Genomic DNA, 20,325 nt, shown 5'->3' with positions numbered 1-20,325 from the left:
GGTAAAGGTTAGGCAATTGGGGATTAAGTGACTTGCCCAGGGTCACATAGCTAGGAAGTGTCTGAAGCTAGATTTGAACCAGGGACCTCCTGTCTCTAGGCCTGGCTCTCAATCCACTGAGCCACCCAACTGCCCCTGTATATATAATAGGTGTTTTAATGTTGGTTCATATACTGAGTTTTCTATTAAATTTTGCTCTTGACTCCACCTACTACTAGAAGGCTTTCCCAGTATCTTCCATTCCTCCTATTCTTCTCTGGTGCCTTTCTATGAAATTACTTAGCTCTACTATATATATTCTTTTACACATTTATGTACATATTTTTTTTCCACCGAATATATTATAAGCTGCTTCAGAGGAAGGGACTGAGGGCAAATGTGTTTATATCCATATTCCCTAGCACAGTGCCTGGAACATTGTAGGTATTTAGATGAGTTGTTTTTTATTATGTTAATATTTTTCAGACTAGATAAATCCTTTAGAAAATATTAACAAGGGATCTATTTAGAGACATATATTTTTTCCTCCAAATCTATGGCTAGCTAATAATATTCTCTTTTATTTCTTGACCCTTGTCTCAAAAAGTTCAGGCCATCAAGGTATTTCTTAAAGTTTTATTGTAACCTTAAAACAAAGGTTTTCTTTCCGATGATGTTTTTGTGTGGTGTGTGGTTAATCTTCAGGGTTGAGATTATTTCTCAAAGTTGTAATTATCCCATTTTATTTCTATATCATTAAGATGAGTGATTTCAGGGACGTTTTTCTTTATGAAGCCATTTTTAAATAGGTGCTTTAAAACCTTTTATGGTTCCCTTTATAATTTTATTATCACATAAATATAAAGATTAGATTTAAAAACTCACTACAAGTAGTCAAATATATTAAAATTAATATCTGTTATGTAGTTTCTGGACCAATTTGTATTTCTATATCCTCCCAGTTCTCCATTTTTGTGGATGTACTCTTGCTTAGTAGCAACCGTTTTTTAGGCCAGGCAGGAAGATCTCAGTGAAAGAGTATAGTTTGTTTTGCAATTTATATTCTATTCTGGAAACAAAAAAATGTGTTTTTTTGGAAGAAGTGAATATACTGGCTAAAATGAGGATTACTTCAGTGCTTCCTTCCTCTAAGCTTTTTGCCTCATAGAAACACAAATGATATGTTCCTCCCACAAATTTTAATATAGTGAAAATGAAATGTGTTTATATCTAAATTTTTGCTTCTACTCATAACAATTGTGCTTTGAATCATCCTTAAAATAGAGGTAGACTTTTACCATTTGTTTTTGATACTGGAATTATAATAGCTTTTATAGTTAAAAGCTCAACCTGTTAATAGAATCTCATTATTTCTAATTGAAATTAAGTTGGAAACTATAGACATTTGATTCTCTGGCCACTGGGTTAATACAAGGATTTAGTTCACAGTAGTGTTAATACATTTTTCACTCTATCATCTCCCCAAAAGTAAAGACCTCTGTGATGTTTGAAGGTACATTATGACATCACAAAAACATCTTCAGGGAACCTAGCAACAGATTGGATGTAGTCTATTAGGTCTAAATCAAGTGCTGTGTTACAACATTGTGAGGTTTCTCCCAGTTATAAGTGTCATTATTAGGATTTTTTAAATTGCAAAGCCAAGTAAGGCTGTAAATCGCATCATCTAATTTATCTCTTCAGATTAACTGTCTATAGTGGGGTTTTCAGTGGATGTGGTGGCATCAGCATAATCTATGTTTCAGGCATCACACACAGGAGGACTGCTCTTTAGGGGATCTAGAAAAAAAGGTAAACTACAAACCCATTATGGGTTAAACAGATCACTTTATACAATTTTTGGGCAGCATCTTTATTGTAAATAAAGACATACAAATTAACAAGGTTTTTATTTGTGAATATAATTTATGTTTTAAGTGACTAAAAAGACCCTGCAATTTGTATTTTAGTGTGACTATATCTGGAAAGTGGTGAATATACATAAATGTATCCTGCTATTCGATGCTAAGATTTTTTTTATTTATAAAAATCTTGGAATGCATATTTGATGTTTGAATCTCTTCCCCTTATGCATTTTCTTTGGATTCAGACATAATCTATTTTTAAGATCATTTGCCTCAACTCCAAAGCATAAACTTCCAGTTCAGTTTTTTATTAGTCAAAAGCTGCTTATTTTTTTTATTTTGATGACTTAGTTTTTAACATTATTCCAAGTTCCCGAAATAGAACCATTTGAAAGGATTTCATATTTTTCTTCTACACTTTAGTAAGCGTTTCTGAGAAGACTTTTGTCAGAGAAGCCTCTCTCTTACAGCAGAATCCCTGGCATTAATGCAGGAAAAGTCTTTTGAATTTTTGGCAATAATATGCTTTTTAAAATAGTTTTTGCCATAATTATTTTTTTAAAAAGGGTCCTTTAAGAATAGATTTTCCAGGGAGCTTCTCAGATAAAAATCTGCTTCCTATCTTTCTTCTGAATTACAGTTCTATAACAGCCTATGTATTGGACTTTTCACCTAAATGCTCCACTATCGTAAACTCAGTTTTCCAAAATTGAATTCATAATTCCTTCTTATTCCTCCCTCCCCACTCCTTTTTTTTACTGCCCAGTTTTTTTTAGTGGTTTATTATTGCTACCACCAATGTGATCTAGTATCTTCTTCCCCTAAATTATTGCAGTAATCTCTTATTTTTCCTCCCTGTCCTCAGGCTTGTCAGCTTCCAGTTCATTTTATATACTGATAGCAGATTGTTATTATTATTGTTCAGTCATGTCCAACTCTGTGACCCTCTAGACTCTTAGCATGCCAACACTGATCATGCGGTTTTCTTCTCAAAGACACTGGAGTAGTTGGCATTCCCTTCTCCAGTAAATTAAAGCAATCAGAGGTTAAGTGACTTGCTCAGGATCACACTAGTAAGTATCTGAGGCTAGATTTGAACTCATGGCTTCTTAACTCTAGGCCCAGAGCTCTATCCAGTGAGTTGCCTCTTATAGCAGAGTAGTCTTCTTAAATATTTCTTTGAAAAATAACATCTTTCTTTTGCTAAAACCTTTGCATGGTTCCCCACTGCTTATAAGATAAAGATATAAAATGTAAATATTTTCTTTAGCTTGACATTTAATATTCATCATACTCTGACCCAGATCTTCTGTGTCCTATGACATTCTCCAAAATGAAGTTCCCATTTAAATTGGACTAGTAGCTTCATTGTCATGTGAAAAGAAAATACCTGCATTCCCACGTTCATTGTATAGACCTTTTTCACTCTATCACTCTTAATTTTGCTCATCCTTTAGGACCCAAATCAAGGCCCAAATAGGAAGCTTTCTTTGACCATTCTAGCCTTCATTTATCCCTCTACTTTAAACCTCTAGCTGAACCATACAGTTTTGATCTTAAAAGAATGTTTTCCATCCAGGCATCCCAACAAATTTGTAAATCTCTTTTGGCCAAGAGATGTATGTGTATATATATATATATATATATATATACACACACACATACATATATATATTTATGTATGTATGTAGCCTTTTTTTCTATGCTATATAGAACAATGTAGGGGAATTTGCTTTTTCCCCAGAAACTTATGAATACCTGTTTTGTTTTTACCAGACCTATGAATTCTTCAGTGTAGAGACTTCTTCCAGTATAGTTTAGCACCTTCTCTGGGCTTTATGGCCTTAGAGCACTTAAAAGGGTTAAGGGATTGCCCAGGATCATTCAGCCATATTCATCAGAAGCAAGAATTGAACTCACGTCTTTCTGACTCTGAGACTTAACCTCTATGAGAAGACCCCACTTTTTACTGTGTAGAGAGTATCTGTTGTGTAAATGGAGATTTTCATTATTTTTCACTTCTATCAAGTTGGATATGCTTGTCTCCCTATTGATCTGTGGTTCACATTTAGTGTGTCATTAGCCTTTTATTAAAATTTGGATTGATGGTGGGACATTTGATCCTACACAGAACATTTTTACAGGTCCTTTTATTTGCTTGCCATAAGAGCCCAGGGAGGTAGAAATTTCACTGTACATGTATAGGAGAGTCATGCCCACAGTCACAGCTAGAACCTGAATGGGGCCAGTATCATATTCCATCGCCCTTTTCCGTGCCCTCTTCTGCCTCTGTGTCAGTCCTGAGAATGTTTGGAAATTATAGCTGTCCCCTGGAATGAGACCCCAAAGTTGGCATCAGGAGTGATTATGACTTTTTACAGCTCTGTGGATATAACTCCAAGCAGCTGATTTTCTATAGCATCTTGAGGGTCCTAGGATTTGGTCACCGCTCTTCGGGGATTCCATATCAAGGAGGCCAGGGCTGAGTGACCGAGTAACAGGATGTGAGTGGCAGTGTCACTGTGTTCTGTGTAGAGTATCTGTTACTAAGATGAGACAGGTTTAGAAGTCAAAGGTTGTTTCTTAACCTTACCTTTTTATGGAAAGAATCTTTGTGATTAAGAGGTTCACTCATTTCAAATTTCCTTTAGCAATAATGTGTTTTAGCTGAGGGGAATTTTTGTTGAGAGGACCTTGACAAGTAGTAGAGGGGAGACACTTTTTCATCTCAGCCTGGTCCAAGCTTTGTAGCATTTTAGTTAAATGGAGCAAGTAGCAAGAGATGGGAGGGAGGACCTCCTGTTCCTGTATTAAAGCCCCTCTGCAAGGACTTATGGGGTTCTTGGTATTACTCTTGGTGTGTATCATCTTGTGATTTTCACCTATAGCTGGAGCAGTGCTGAGGCAGCAGGGCATTGTCCTATTATCAGAAGTACATTAGAATGTCATCAACCAAGGAGTTTAAGTAAAATTTGTTAGAATGAAATGGCTTCCGAAACTTAATTTTGGCTTATAAAAATATGAATAAAGGATAAAAATGGTCACATGAGAGTTTAGCTATACCACTGATCTCTCCTAAAGGAGGCTTTGTCTCTGTAGTGGCGAGGTGGTTTAACTGCCTTAGAACCCTTTGCTGGAAACATTCTCAGCCCACCTAACCATGGGAACTGAAAGTGAGGGTCATGGATTTTTTTAATATCTATAACATTAGAGAACAACTGTTCTAGGATAATAATAATCTCCTAATGGTAAATATAGCAACTTGTTTGTCATTCCTTGATAGCTGAAAAAATAAAAAAAATAAACTAGTCTTATTAATAAATAGTGTCTTTTTTGCTGTTGTTATTGCTATTTTATTTTTTATTGTGGCATCTTTATAATATCGAATGATCATTTTTGCAGGTTTCTGTAGCTGGATCAGGCACCGGAAGAGGCTCTCCAGCTGTAACTCTAGTGCAATTACCTTCAGGTCAAACTGTACATGTACAGGGAGTGATTCAGACACCACAGCCATCGGTTATCCAGTCACCACAAATACAAACTGTTCAGGTTAGCTTTCTTTCTGGATGACTTTGAACTTTGTTAGGTTTCCAAAAAAAAATGTTGCCCATGGTATTATTTCCTTCTCCATAGAGCTATTCTGGTTAAAATCTTTTCTTAAATAATATGGAAGAGTTTCTGTGATACTTATGAACAGTGTCATGCTTTGGTAGTTTAGGGTGCTGATTAGGAATTGGGGTCTGTTCTTAGGACTTATTTGCAAAGTAATACTAAATGAGGAAGCTAGGAGGCATCCTGGTTAGAGCTCTGGACTTGGAGTAAGGAAGATCTGAGTTCAAGTACAACTTTGGACACTTAATAGCTGTCTTAACCCTGGGCAAGTCATTTAACCTCTGCCTCAGTTTCCTCATCTGTAAAATTGGGTATTGTAGCACCTACTTCTCAGGGTTGTGAGGATCAAATGAAATAGTATTTGTAAAGCATTTCCAAATCATAAAGGGCTATTAAAATGCTAGCTATTATTAAATGAGTCACTTAACTTGTTTCTCTAGGGAAGAAAATCAGATTTATAAATTAATCAGTGGTACATATTTTGAGAATCCCTCTTGAAATACATTTAGTAAATATATTGGATTGATGGTATTAGGATAGTATTGGTTTTTAGGAGTGTCATGTAACAACATGCATACAAATGATTTTGAAATTAGCTTTTATATTTTTAGGAAGGGACATCCCAGTTCACTTAGACAATTTATTCTTGAGTTTTTGTTCTCTTTAAACCCTTAGGTTTCTCAATAATCTTATAGTTGTGACTTAATGCTACTTGAGGGTAAAATTTCATTCTTTATATTAATTCCATGAAAGGTTTAGAAATGCATATTCAAGTGTATTTGTGTGTTCGGTTTACTTATTTTCTTTTCATTCCTTTTGGGGAATCATTTTTTCTCTTTAAATACTGACATTGACCATGTGAAAAAACATGATTTAGCATATTTAGTCATTTGTGTCCATTCTTGAAAGCTCGGATCCAGCAGTATAAGGTGTATATGTGTGTGTATGTGTGTATATATTTTTATATATATATACACACACATACATATATATATATAAATTATGTCTTTTGTCTTACTACCTTTATTTCCAAATCTATCCTTCTTCATCCCTAATGGGCCATCTCTTCAGGAGCAAAATTTTTTAAATTGTAGATATCAGCCTTTAAAACTTTTAGTTACTTTTTTGCATTGTGCATCTTTTCTTATGCTGTTCAAATTGTTTAAGAGAATTTGGTCCAAATCTGTGCTCTGTTTATTGGTAGGAATTTACAAGGTAGTTTTAAACTTTCTGACTCCTAAATCTAGACTTTTCATCAAGAAAGATCTTTGTTATTTTCTTTAAATTCTTAAGGCATATTATTCCTTATCATTAGTTTTCACACAACTAAAGTTGAAGGAAGACATAGAGCCTTGGATATATTGGGCAGTTAGTCATACTGAGCAAATGAATGAATTTTCCTTGTTTAAAAGTGAATTTATAGAGCTTTTTAAAGAAAATAGCTGGACCTAAATTTGTCAGAGAAAAGGAATTCCCAGCCCTGAAGCTACCTCTACTAAAAGAATTTAGTACCATTATATAGGGCATTCAGAGGTTAAGTGACTTGAACTTGGGGGTCACAAAACTAGTATATATCAGAGGTATTCCTTGAACCACATCTTCCTGAGTCCAACACCAGCCTTCCATTCACTGTTATATTGCTTTAAAATTTTTGCAAAGATCTGAGAAAGAAATTTTTCTGTGGATGTATGTGTATCTGTTTGTGTTCAGACTATGTAATAATCCCTTTCCAAAATAAGTTATTTTTATGCCTTTTATTTTAGTGTAAGTCATTTTTGGAAATACCCTTTCTCTCCAATTGAACTGTCCTATAAGAAAAAAAAATAGTCAAGTGAAACATAATATAGTAATTACATTTGACAGTGCATATAATATTCTGCCTTAGTTAATGTCTTGCTAAGAGGATGAGTGGTATTTTTCATTGTTCTTTAGTACTATTACTAATTTTTTAGTTGTTAAAAGTTGGACTTAGTTTTAGTGTTGTGTTTTTTCCATTTAAATTGTCGTCAGTATTTAGTTTGCTATTGTTTCTACTCATTTCACTCTGTATCAGTTTATATACAACTTCCCCTATTTTTCTGAATTTTTCATGTTATTATTTCTTACTACAAAATAACATTTTATTTCATTATATTCATAAATTAATTCTTTTGGTCCCTTCCTCAATTGATGAGCTCTTATTTTTTCTAGTTCTTTACCATAATAAAAAGTTGAAGGTATGACTGGTTTTTTATACATACTATATATCAGACTTTGGTTTCTATCTTTGACCTCATTGAGATATATGGCTACTATTGGGACCACTGCGTCAAAGAACATGAACACTGTAATAGTTTTTCTTCTTTTGGTTGTGTCTGACTCTTTGTGACCCCATTTGGGGTTTTTTTGGCAGAGATACGGGAATGGTATGCTGTTTCCTTTTCCGGCTCATTTTACAGATGAGGAAACTGAGGCAAACAGGGTTAAGTGACTTGCCATCCAGAGTCACACAGCTAGTAAGTGTCTGAGTACAGAATTCAATTCAGGTTGTCCTGACTACAGGTCTGGCATTCTATCCACTGTGTCACATGACTACTTGATACCATTTTTCTTATATAATTTCAAATTCATAAACCAGAATGGTTTGACAAATATTAGCTCTACTAATAGCATATTAGTGTGACTATTTTCCCTCAGCCCTATTAGCATTGATTCCCCACCACCACTTTTTTTTGATCATCTTTTCCAGTTTGCAGGATGTAACATAAAACCTTTTAGTTTTAGTTTGTATTTAAAGGGAGTTGAAGTATGTTTTCCCTATGGTCATTTAGAGTTTGCATTTTTTCTTTTGAAAACAGTTCGTATGCTTTGACCATTATTTATTGGCAAATGGCTCTTGGTGTTATATTCATGTCAACTTCATGTATATCTTAAATAGCAAATTTATCAGTTTTATGCTAATGTTTTTCCCACTCAACATTTTCTCTTTTTATTCTATCTTCATTTGTTTTTTAATGCAATTTTTATTTTTCATAACCAAAATTATCTTTGTTGTTGTTGTTTAATCATGTTCAATTCTTTGTGACCTCGTTTGGGGTTTTTCTGCACAAAGATACTGGAGTAATTTGCCATTTCCTTCTCCAGCTCATTTTGCAGATAAGGAAACAGAGGCAAACAGGGTTAATGACTTTCCCAGGGTCACAAAGCTAATGAGTGTCTGAGGCTAGATTTGAACTCAGGTCTTCTTGACTTCAGACTTGGTGGTCTATACACTGCATTTCTTAGCTGTTGTATCTTTTATGATCATCTCTTGTCATCCTTTGGTTAATGTTTACCCCCTTATTGTAATTGTGAAAGGTATCTGCTTTCATTCTATAATTTTTTGTCATAAAATAGGTTTTCATGTTCAGGGAGTGTATTCATTTGATTTTTACTATGTTGTGTGGTGTAAGATGCTGACCTAAATCTAATTCCTGCCAAGACATCTTCCTATTTTCCTAGCAGTTCTTGTCAAATATTTGACAAATTTCTGTTGTCTGTAATTTATGTTCTTGGGTTTGTCAAACACCAGGTTGCTATTTTTTCTGTTTTTTTGGTTCTTATCTCATTTGTTTCACTGATACACTTTTCTGTATTTTTAACCAGAGATTTGGTCACTATTGGTTATTTTCTTTCTTGTAACCTTCATTCTAGGTTGTGGGTCTAAATTATGAGTGGATTATTCCAGGGAGACCCCAAACCTATTATAATTGTAGATTATCTGAGAAAGAGTTAAGTTTGATCCCTTAAAAGTTTTCACTCATTTCTAGGCTGTCCTATATTTTACCTTTTTTAGAATTTAAAGATTTGTGAGTGGTGCTGTTGTTTTCTTTTGGCTAGTAGTATGTATTAAGGAATTAGCAGATTCTGATGTTCCATCAGAGATGCTAGACTAATGTAAGCTTTTAAAATCAAAACATTTTTGAAACTTTACAGCATGATGGAGATATGTTTCTTTAGCTAGCATTTAGCTCTTTATTTTTGTCTTCTTTTGCTCTTTGCATTTTAGGACAAAGTTGATGAGATAGTCATGGACAGCCCCCTAATATAGAGACATATTGAGAAATATGAATTATATTAGAAGTGTGAATTATTTCTTAATCAGGACCTACTTAAATTATATACTACCTTCTTTGGATAGGAACCCATTAATAACTATGTTAGAGCTCTTTTCTCAGAACAGAATATCATAAATGATTCCAGAATCACATTATGTATATGTACATTTGTGTGTATGCACATATGTGTATGTACATGCTATCCTGAGACCCTCTAGTACTATTGGTATTACACTATCTGCTGAAAAATCAAAGTTGCCTCAAAATTAGACTGTAAAGTACTTTATCAAGTATTAAGTCTGTACACACATACACATATACCTGCATTAATGACTAATACTTTTCGTTAATCAGGTTGGGTTTTTTTTTTGGTACATAATAGGTTTTGGCATTATTATGCTTAGTGCCATTATGCCTGTTATTGAACTGAATTTACTGTTGTGACTGATAATAATAACTATGCACTTTTTTTTGATTCTCAATAGACTGTAAGCCTTTTGAAGGCAGGGAGTATGTAGGGTTTTATCTTTGAATTCTCATTACCTAGCTCTATGCCTTATACACACTAAGTGCTTAATAATGACTTATTGTATTAATCATTGAATTCAAGCTATTAATATTTTGCACATATGTTCTCATTTAATTGTCAAAGTGGTTCCTCTATAGTTTCCTATAACTTTGATGGTTCAGTGTTCAGAGTGATTGGGAGTTAATATGTTTTAGAAATGCAAATTTTAAATGTTTTCAGGTTTTCTTCAGATTTGTTATTGTATTTAATGGTGTTAGACCTTAAAAGTGAAACATTATCTACTCTTAATTTCTTTTTTTAATTAAAAAAAATTTTTTTTAAACCCTTACCTTTCATCTTGGCAGAAGAGTGGTAAGGCAAATGGGGGTCAAGTGACTTGCCCAGGGTCAAACAGCTGGGAAGCATTTGAGGCCAGATTTGAACCTAGGACCTCCCATCTCTAGGCCTAGCTCTTGATCCACTGAGCTACCCAGCTGCCCCCTCTTAATTTCGTTTTTAAAAGAGTTAAACAAATTTTTATCTTACCCATTTTTGAGGCTTCCCAATTTGATATTGGTCTCATTTGGAAGGAAACTTAGATAATATATACACCAATTTACTTATTTTGTGGATAAAAAAACCTATGGTTAAAATTTTTTTTAAATGATCCTTACCCACTATCTTAGAATTACCAGTAAGGCAGAAGTGCAGTAAGAAATAAGACAGTTTTTGGATAAGCAACTTGCCCAGACACACACAGCTAGAAAGTATCTGAGATTAGATTTGAACCCAGTACTCCAGACCTGATTTTCTATCCACTGAGCTGCCTAACTACCCCCAAACAATAATTTTTCAAAGGCATACAGCTAATTAGACATCCCAGTGTTCCAGATTTCCTCCTGTGTGTCTTGTGTGGCCTTTCTCTGCCATCTTGTCTTACCTGATTTCTAAGGATTTGAATACCTCCCATTCTTTATATGTGTATACATATATGTGTACATATATGTATACACATATAAAGAATGGGTCTATTTGTTGCCCTTAAAGATGCCGTGAAAACCTCTATCTCCTCTGGGTTTCTTTATAAAATTCCCTCTTAAGTCTGAATGCTCCCTCTACCCCCTTTTTTCTCTACTTATTTAAATCCTGTGAAGCCTTCAAGGAATACTTGGCATAAACATGGCAGCAAATGACACTAATGTGATCTTCAGCTGAGCTAAGACAGGCAAAGTGTCCACACAAGGGAAATAATAAATCTTCTGTATTTTTTCTGGTTAGACCTCAACTAACTATCATGGCACTCAAAATAAAACATCTGGTAGGAAGGACAAGGTATATGTCCTGGTCACCCAACCAGAATGAGACAGCAAGAATATATGCCACATGAAGAACTGCTTCATATTTAGCCTGGAGAAGATACTACTTAAGAGTGCCATGATATTTGCTGTCAAAAGATTTTCTTATCTAGTTTTCTTTTTTAAATTAGGAATTCCATAATCAACATATGAATATTTCTGTATAAAAGAACCAAAAAAGAGGGTGATATATTAAATGTGTTATTGCATATAAATTGCTTCTTTTTAGAACTGGGTGGCTCAGTAGATGGAGAGCCAGGCCTGAAGATGGGAGGTCATGGGTTCAAATATAGCCTCAGACAGTTCTAGCTGTGTGACCTGGGCAAACCATTTAACCCCCATTGCCTAGCCCTTACCACTCTTCTGCCTTTGAACCAATATACAGTTTTGATTCTAAGACAGAAGGTAAGGGAGAAAGAAAGGAAGGAAGGAAGGAAGGAAGGAAGGAAGGAAGGAAGGAAGGAAGGAAGGAAGGAAGGAAAGAAGGAAAGAAAGAAAGAAAGAAAGCATCGTATATTAAAATTGATAGCTTTGTACCAACCCTGTCCCACTTTTCTGTTTCTCCATTTGGACTCTATTCTGTGTGCTTTTTCTGCTATGTTGACATTCTTTTTAAAAGTTTCATCTCACAACCTGCCCATTTTTCCGTACAAATTTCCCCCTTCTCAAAAAATGCTTCCCTTTTTAAAAAAACAAAAATAAGTACAATCTAGCAAAATAAATTTACACATAGGTCATGTCTCTCAACATGTCTCATTCTCTCTTCATGAATTTGAATGGGGTTCCCATGGAAGAGAGACTTATTTTGATTGCCCCAAGAGGGCAATGGGGGTTGGATGTTCTAGAGGCAAATCTGGTCTCAAAGTTTGGAAAGCTTGTTAATAGGTAAAGCTGTCCAAAAACGAAATGACTGCCTCAAGAAGTAAAGGATTTGACTTCACTGGAAATCTGTAAGTGGAGACTGCTGTTTGACCACTTGCTGAGGATATTGATTTCTATTTAAGCACAGACAAGACTAGATGACTTCTAAGATTTCTCCTAACCATAAGGATCGTTGATTCAGTGACTCAGAATTCTCCATGTTCTTCATAAAACCTTCTCAGATTATTCCAAATCTGCAGTGATTTGACTTTCTTTCAAATTTGTATGTTTATCCTCTGTGCTCTTTATTTGACATATAATTATATACACTACTTTCTACTTTGTGTATTTATATTTTCTTTAAAGTCAAATTATAAGTTCCCTGAGGGCTTTATGTACTTATTTGTATCTGCTGCAGTATGATGTAGTGTTATGTATGTAATAGTCTTCAATAAATATTTATTGGTTGAATGAATTAATTAGGCCTTTTATTTTATGATGAATTTTTAGAAACTCTTGTATTCTAGGTAGCAACAATTGCAGAGACAGATGAGTCTGCAGAAGCAGAAGGTGTAATTGATTCTCATAAACGTAGAGAAATCCTTTCAAGAAGACCTTCATATCGGTGAGTTTGTTAAAATTTCCATGGTAATGTAACAAAGGTATAATGTTGAATAATTAGCCAATAAAAGCTTTAATTTTAAGATTCTTTATTTTACTTTTAGTTTCATATTTTAAAAGTATGTTTTAGAGGAGTTAGAGTGATCATTTATACTCTACTAATTGTGTTTTAGAAAAATACTGAATGAACTTTCATCTGATGTGCCTGGTGTTCCCAAGATTGAAGAAGAAAAATCCGAGGAAGAAGGAACACCACCTAACATCGCTACCATGGCAGTGCCAACTAGCATATATCAGACTAGCACGGGGCAATACAGTATGTATGCTAAGATACAGTATGGTATAATTTTACTTTTAAGTCCTCTGTAGTTATATTAGTATGAATTAAATGCTTTGCTGAATTAAAATAATTTTATTTTTCAGCACTGGTTATCTTAGCTTTTAGTATATTATTCTTCCCTGTATGTATTACAGAATAAAAAAATGGATGTTGAATAAAGCAAGATTTGTATGGAAAAAAGTCAACTCTTATTAATAATCAAAATAAAAAGAATTGGGTACTAGTGTATTCCACCAGGCTCTTACCCTTTTCTAATATATTTTCATTCATTTTTTCTGAGAATTTTTGCTTTGTTGTTGTTTTGGGTTATTTTACTATATAATGTATGTTAAGGTTTTGAAAGCAATTGAATATAGTTAATTTTGTCTTTATTGTTATTAAAGCAATATAAATATATCTATTATTTATTGATATGAAAAGATTATGTTGTATTTTAATGATGTTTTTAAGTGTATTACCACTTCCATTCTTCTCTTTGTTCATTTATATTGTAGTTCTGCCAAAATGAGGATGGAAAAAAGATTTAGCCTTTAAAACCCAATAATAGACCAGACAATTTACCTGAAATCATTAAACTGATACTTATATGTACATTATTATTCTTATACATTTTAATGTATTGTAAATTTTTATGTTCCTTGCTGTAATTAAGGCACTAGTTATTTCCCCCAATAAAGAGCAAATTTGCTATGTAAACACTTTTGTAATAGAGGATCTGTATTGCAGGTACTGGAGTATATTTGAAATTTAAATATTTTTTTGGGCAAATGTGAGGTTAAATTTTGAATGTCCTCCCTACAAAAACCCTTCCAAGATTGAACATCTAGGATGAAAAATATTATTATTACAATCACTAGTTTTGCTATCAAGGGGGGGAAAATCATCTTTGAGATCTAGAATGACTTTAGGTTATTTTTCCAGTTATGCTAAAAACCATCTACACAATTCTTTTTGCCCCTTTGGTGACCAGTATTGTGTATTTTTTTTGTTTGTTTTTTTAGTATTGTGTATTTTTAATTCTAGTATTGGATGAGAATTGGAAGAACTACTTTTCTAGAAAGTATGACTTCCTCTTTGTGGCCCTGTTACCTTGGGCAAGTCTCTTAATCTCTTGACTCTTTTTATTTATCTGTAAAAAGAAGATCAATACCATATTGATACCAAATATAGGTATCATTGCTAAAGTTAGATGTTTTTGAAAGGAAAAAATTATTTATTATTCTCAATTGTGCTAAAAAGCCATCTATATAATTCATTTTGCCCCTTTGGTGACCAGTATAAGTTTTTGAAAGGAAAATAAAGTGCACACAGAAATAAGAAGTGTTTATATATTGCACTCAGTCTTTAAGCAAACTAGATTTGAGAGGTGGCATTTATTCATAGTAGTACAATAATGCTTGCTATTGTACTTTGCAACATTTTTTATTATAAGGTTAAAAAGATAATTTGTTACAGTGCTGTAAAAAAAACAGGATAGAAACATATAAATGAAAAATATTACTATATTAACATAGGACATTTAAAAAATGTAGGGATAGTATTGAATCCAGCCCTTTGTGCAACCAATGGTCGAGCATTAAACTGCATTTGAGGCAGTGTAAATGGTAATATATGTTACAGTTGAGGGTACTGTAAAATAGATTAAGACTTTTTGGTTCTCTAGATATTTGTTTGTTTTAAGAAAGATTTTCTGCTATCTTACAGTTTTCTGCATTTGAGCCATCAACTATCGAGCTAGAAATGGAAGAACTAGTTTCCAGTTTGGCTGTAATTTAATATGGTTAATCATTTAAGACAGCAAATCATGGTTGTTTTGTAGATTCACTCTTGATAGTATTTGACTTTTGTAAATTTAACTGTGTAAGTAGGCAAGGTTCACTGTATCTCTAAAATCATATCCCTGAGGTAATCATGATTACTAGCTAATTAAATGGAATTCACACAAGAACCTTCTAAACTCACTTTAACTCTAGAAGATGAATATAGATGTCTATATATTTACATTGCAATGCTTGCTTTTAAAGCATAATTATTTTAGATTAACACTCGCTTTCAAATTTATTCATGCATGGTTAGGGAGTACTAGTTGCTGGTATTAGCGAAGGTCAAGGGGAGCAATTTTCCTCCACTATATAAAAGACAGATGCCTTTTTCCATTTAGGTGCTCTTCTTTTTTAAAAAATTAATTTATTTAGTCAATTTAGAACATGATTTCTACAAGAATCATATTATTTCCCTCCCTCCCCTTCACCCACCTTCCTGTAGCCGACGCACAATTTCATTGGGTATTACGTGTCCTTGATCAGAACCTATTTCCATGTTGTTGGTGTTTGCATTAGAATATTCATTTAGAGTCTACATCCCCAGCCATATCCCCTCAACCCATGTATTCAAGCAGTTGTTTTTCTTCTGTGTTTTTACTCCCCATTTTTTCCTCTGAATGTGGATAGTGTTTTTTTCTCATAGATCCCTCCAAGTTGTTCAGGATCACTGCATTGCCATTAATGGAGAAGTCCATTATATTTGATTGTACCACAGTGTATCAGTCTCTGTGTACAATGTTTTCCTGGTTCTGCTCCTCTCACTCTGCATCACTTCCTGGAAGTTGTTCCAGTCCCCATGGAATTCCTCCACTTTATTATTCCTTTGAGCACAATAGTATTCCATCACCAACATATACCACAATTTGTTCAGCCATTCCCCAATTGATGGGCATCCCCTCATTTTCCAATTTTTGGCCACCACAAAGAGCACAGCTATGAATATTTTTGTATAAGTCTTTTTCCTTATTATCTCTTTGGGGTATAAACCCAGCAGTGCTATGGCTGGATCAAAGGGCAGACAGTCTTTTAGCACCCTTTGAGCATAGTTCCAAATTGCCCTCCAGAATGGTTGGATCAATCCACCATTAATGTCCCTACTTTGCCACATCCCCTCCAGCATTCATTACCTTCCATTGCTGTCATGTTAGCCAATTTGCTAGGTGTGAGGTGATACCTCAGAGTTGTTTTTAGGTGTTCTTCTTGAGGACTTTTCAGAATTTCTTGTTATAAAACAAAATCTTTGTTACAAAAATACATGGGCTTTTTGTTTAGTTCTTTAATTTTCGTTTCTAGTTTTCTAACAATCTTCTATTACATTTATTTCTTTTTATAAATTAAAAACAGAACTTAATCTGTCTTTGGAATTTGAAGGGTTAATGAATTTTAAAAATAAGTGCCAATAGAAAACTTGGAGAAATAAAAGCTTTTATAAATTCATAATCATTCCAAATAGATGTTTATTGGCATATAATGGAATGTGTTACCTACATATAAATTGAGCTTGTATGGATAGGTTTAATTTTTTTATAGTATTTATCTTACTCTATTGAAAAAATAAGGAATGAAAATTGGGTTTGCAAGTGATTTGAATTCAGTGTATTTATATATTTCAGTATAGCCTTATTGATGGTTTTGTTGCATGATTGCTGTCATTTTTACAATGGACTTAGGAAAAATCATTTGAAGGAATTGCATGGGTTGTCTCTATTTTAGCCATAGGAATATAAATATATGTATGTTGTTAAAGTAGATATATTACATGAAAAAATCTTCCTTTAAAATTTTTATTGTATTTTTTTTAAAGAAATTTCTCAAAATACAGCAAAGGAAACTTATTGTTAATTATTAGTTTAGTGTTAAAACATTAATAAAGTTGCTTATTGTATAAAAGTTTCCTTTAAAGGCTATGAATTTTCCTTTCAATTATGAGATTTTTTAACTCCATAATATGGATTGATTATTTCTCTACCTTTAGATTCCAGAAGATCAATATTCCCTACTCTTAAACAATTTTCTTGCCTTCAAATCTGCTTGTGCCTATTGAATTGGAAATTTTACTAATATCTGATTTGCTTTTTATCTGGCCCTTTGTGAATTTAAATTTCAAAAGTAAGTGACTCAGTCTATTTAAAAAGACTTGCAGACTGACAAGTAGAATTAATAATCTTTTTAAGAATTAAAAGTTATTGGTAGAATCATAGCTCTCTGCTTAGTCAATTCTTTATAGAAGAAATTTGGCTCATACTGGTGTAGTCTACATTCTAATTTAACTGAAAAAAGAGATGAAAAGTGCTCTTAAACTCCCAAGTACTTTATTAAGTGCTAGCTATTACATTAGCACACTTATTAAATTTTTTGTTTTATGTCTTTGACTTTGATATCATATAGAGTATATTTTTCAGATCTTAATTATATAACACCAGAAACTTTAATGTAAATTGTAAAAGAAAACTTATTTTTATCAGGAATAATCTGATATATTCCATAAATCTTCATTTGTGTTACTGTTCTTGAATCTACCCTTTATTTCCATGTGATAGCTGTGCTGTAAAACTTAGTAAAACTTCTGAGTGCAGTTCTAGTACTGAGTTCTAGTGCTGAGTTTTGTTACCCTGGATAATTCATGGATAAAATAAAATAGTAGTGCCTACCTTAAATTATTTCATATTTACCCATTTTTAAAATAAATATCACCTATGTGATACTCTCTTCCCTTTTTTCTTTAAATATTCTTTGTTATATTTTTTAAGTTCCAAGTTGTATTTTTTTGTTCTGAGTTTTTCTGCCTGTTAGCAATTTTATTACAACTTTTGGCCAGGGTGATTTTCAGTAAGAATAATTTTTATATCTTATCTTTCTCTTTATAACTCTTCATTGACTAAAACAATAAGCATTATACACCTGTTGTGTGCAGAATATAAAGATTATGGGAAGATAAAATATTCAGGTAGACTCCTGAAGGATGTGAACCCTAGTTTACAGTGTAGTAGAGGGATAATAATACAATGAGACATACAATGAGAAATAACAAGTGCATTAAAGGCTCAGAACAAAGGGTAGATGACTTGTCAATGATGGGGACTAGAGAAGACTTCACTTTGCTGATTCGGATATGGTATATGAATGGCCTATTAAAAATGGACAAGAACTAACAGATTAGGGGCAAAAGAGGACATTCCAGGCATAGGGCATGAGCAAAAAAATGATGGTTTGGAAAGCACTTGGCCAATATAGAGAGCAGAGAACAATATCGTTTGACTAGCATAGAAATACTGAAAGGACTAACATGAACTAAGGCATGAAATGTAAAAATGGAATGCCTTGCAGGTGAAGCAAATTAATTTAATTTCCCTTAGGCAGTAGAAAGCCAGTGGAGATTTTTGATCAGAGATGGACATGCTTGAGGCTCAGCTTTGGAAAGATTAGATTGTATGAAGGATAAATTGGAGGAGATGGGAGAGTATAGAAACAGAAAAACATGTGAAGAAGCTATTAAAACAGTTCAAGTTGGTAGCATTGAGTATAAGAGATGAATATAAGGTATGTTTCTGAATCAGAATTTCCTGGACTTGCTACCTGAATAGTTGTGAACATAGAATGGAATACAGAAGTCAGTGAAGGTCCCTCTGACAGATATAGTGAAGTCAGCATGTAAATTAGCATGTTTTTGCATGCTTGGGATCTAAAGTATCTTTTTGACTGAGTCACTTTTTAGTCATATGGCAAGCATAATCTTCCTAATTTGATTCCTGCACTTCTGTTAAACTGTGTGAATTGTGGTCAAATAATTTATATTCTCTAGGCCCTCATTTACTCACCTGTGAAGGAGTTGTCAAGATCAAGAATTCTTTCCCTTTTTTAGTAGCATGCACCCTATGATCAACTAAATTTGATTTAAAATTCATAAAGTAAATGCTACATGTTTTCTAAGAGGTTAGTGAAAATACTGTGATGCAGAATTTTTTCTCGATCCGAATTCAAACCCAACCCCCCCCCCTCCGGAAATCTATCTGTGTATCTTTTTGGTTGGAGTGAGGCATGAATGATGTATGTGGGCTTCAGGCTAAGAACCTCTGTTTTAAAGGATCTTTCACATCCATTCCAGCTCCAGATTCTATGATGTGTTTCCTACCACTTCTCATAGGCCCTCTCTTACTTTATCTTCATATATTATTATGTATGCTGCTGAAGCAAGCACTATACAGATTAATGATTATACAGTGTGCTTTTCATTTTTCACAGAAATGTGTTTAGGTAATGGTTGAGTATATTTGAACTGATTCAGGTTATGGAAATTCCGTTCCTCTAGCTGACTTTTAGGCTATGATTTTTTTGGTGCGATTTACCTCCACCATCATCAAAAGCATGTAGTAAGTACCAGATTGTACTTGATTCGTTCCACAGGACTTAGAGTGGGGTGGAATCATAGATAGTTCTGCCCCCTCCTAGAGGAAACTGAGACCCTGGGAGGTTGACTGACTTGCCTAAAGTAATAACAGGTAGAAATGAGCAGATCCAGGATCCAGAATAAGAGAAAAATCATGTCCTCTGACACCTCACTAGTTGATTTTTCTCTTATGCTATGCTATCTTACCTTGATGCTAAGTAACAGGCAGACAACTCTGCCTTGCCAGAGGTACAGTGATATGAATATATTGATCACACAGATGTCAGTGTTTTGTATCTGTATGTATGTATGCTTTCACCTATAGAGAATCAAAAGGTAAAGGGATTGCTGGAATTGAAAGGGGGCCAAGAAGTTTAGGTCCAGCTAGGATGGACTTAAGTTTACTGGGGTCAGAGAAGTAACTAACTAGCTTTTGTTCAAGTGTAGTGATGCTGATGTCATTTTCCTTTAATAACATAAGTGTGAGGATGCTGAGAATAGCAGTTATAGCACTATAGGATTGGAATGCTGATGCTCTGAAATATTCTTGTGCTCTTTGCAAATGCACTCTATTATTCTAAGGCGAAAGTGGGTAAAAATTAGTTATTTGTGCATGAAACATGTATAGATGAATAACTATCATTTGGGGTTCTCACTCAACAGTATTTTAAAGATAACTCAGAAATAATTTAGGTAGCCTCCTCTTAACTTACTTTTCTGGAGCTCTTTGACAGAGAAAAAAAGCATCTAGAAAAAAGAGAGCCATTTGGGCATAATTTATTTAATCTTTCAAAACATTTTTGGACAAAATTCAGTATCCAAGGCTCTAAAAAGAGGCAGCATAGGATTGTGAAAGGAGTACTGCATTAGGAACTAAATGAGTTGGTTTCTAATCTCA

At 33.7% G+C, this 20,325-nt stretch overlaps 1 protein-coding gene across 23 annotated transcripts in view; it reads left to right on the top strand.

Moving 5' to 3' along the window:
- The window catches only part of CREM (cAMP responsive element modulator), a 65,239-nt gene that overhangs the window by 21,317 nt on the left and 23,597 nt on the right, over positions 1–20,325 (top strand). For 11 of the 23 annotated variants that reach the window (XM_056800019.1, XM_056800017.1, XM_007504722.3 and 8 more), the window contains 3 exons: positions 5,247–5,393; positions 12,784–12,881; positions 13,051–13,193. In XM_056800019.1, coding sequence (XP_056655997.1) covers positions 5,247–5,393; positions 12,784–12,881; positions 13,051–13,193 — 388 coding nt within the window. Of the gene's footprint in view, positions 1–1,677; positions 1,792–4,964; positions 5,093–5,246; positions 5,394–7,848; positions 7,952–12,783; positions 12,882–13,050; positions 13,194–20,325 lie in introns of those variants that run through there. The other 12 variants (XM_056800023.1, XM_056800024.1, XM_007504728.3 and 9 more) reach the window with 5 other exon arrangements.

The sequence above is a fragment of the Monodelphis domestica genome, chromosome 5 (assembly GCF_027887165.1).
Source record: "Monodelphis domestica isolate mMonDom1 chromosome 5, mMonDom1.pri, whole genome shotgun sequence".
Lineage (NCBI taxonomy): Eukaryota > Metazoa > Chordata > Mammalia > Didelphimorphia > Didelphidae > Monodelphis > Monodelphis domestica.
Note: the sequence above shows the minus strand (reverse complement) of the source record. Positions and strands in the feature narration are given on the sequence as shown.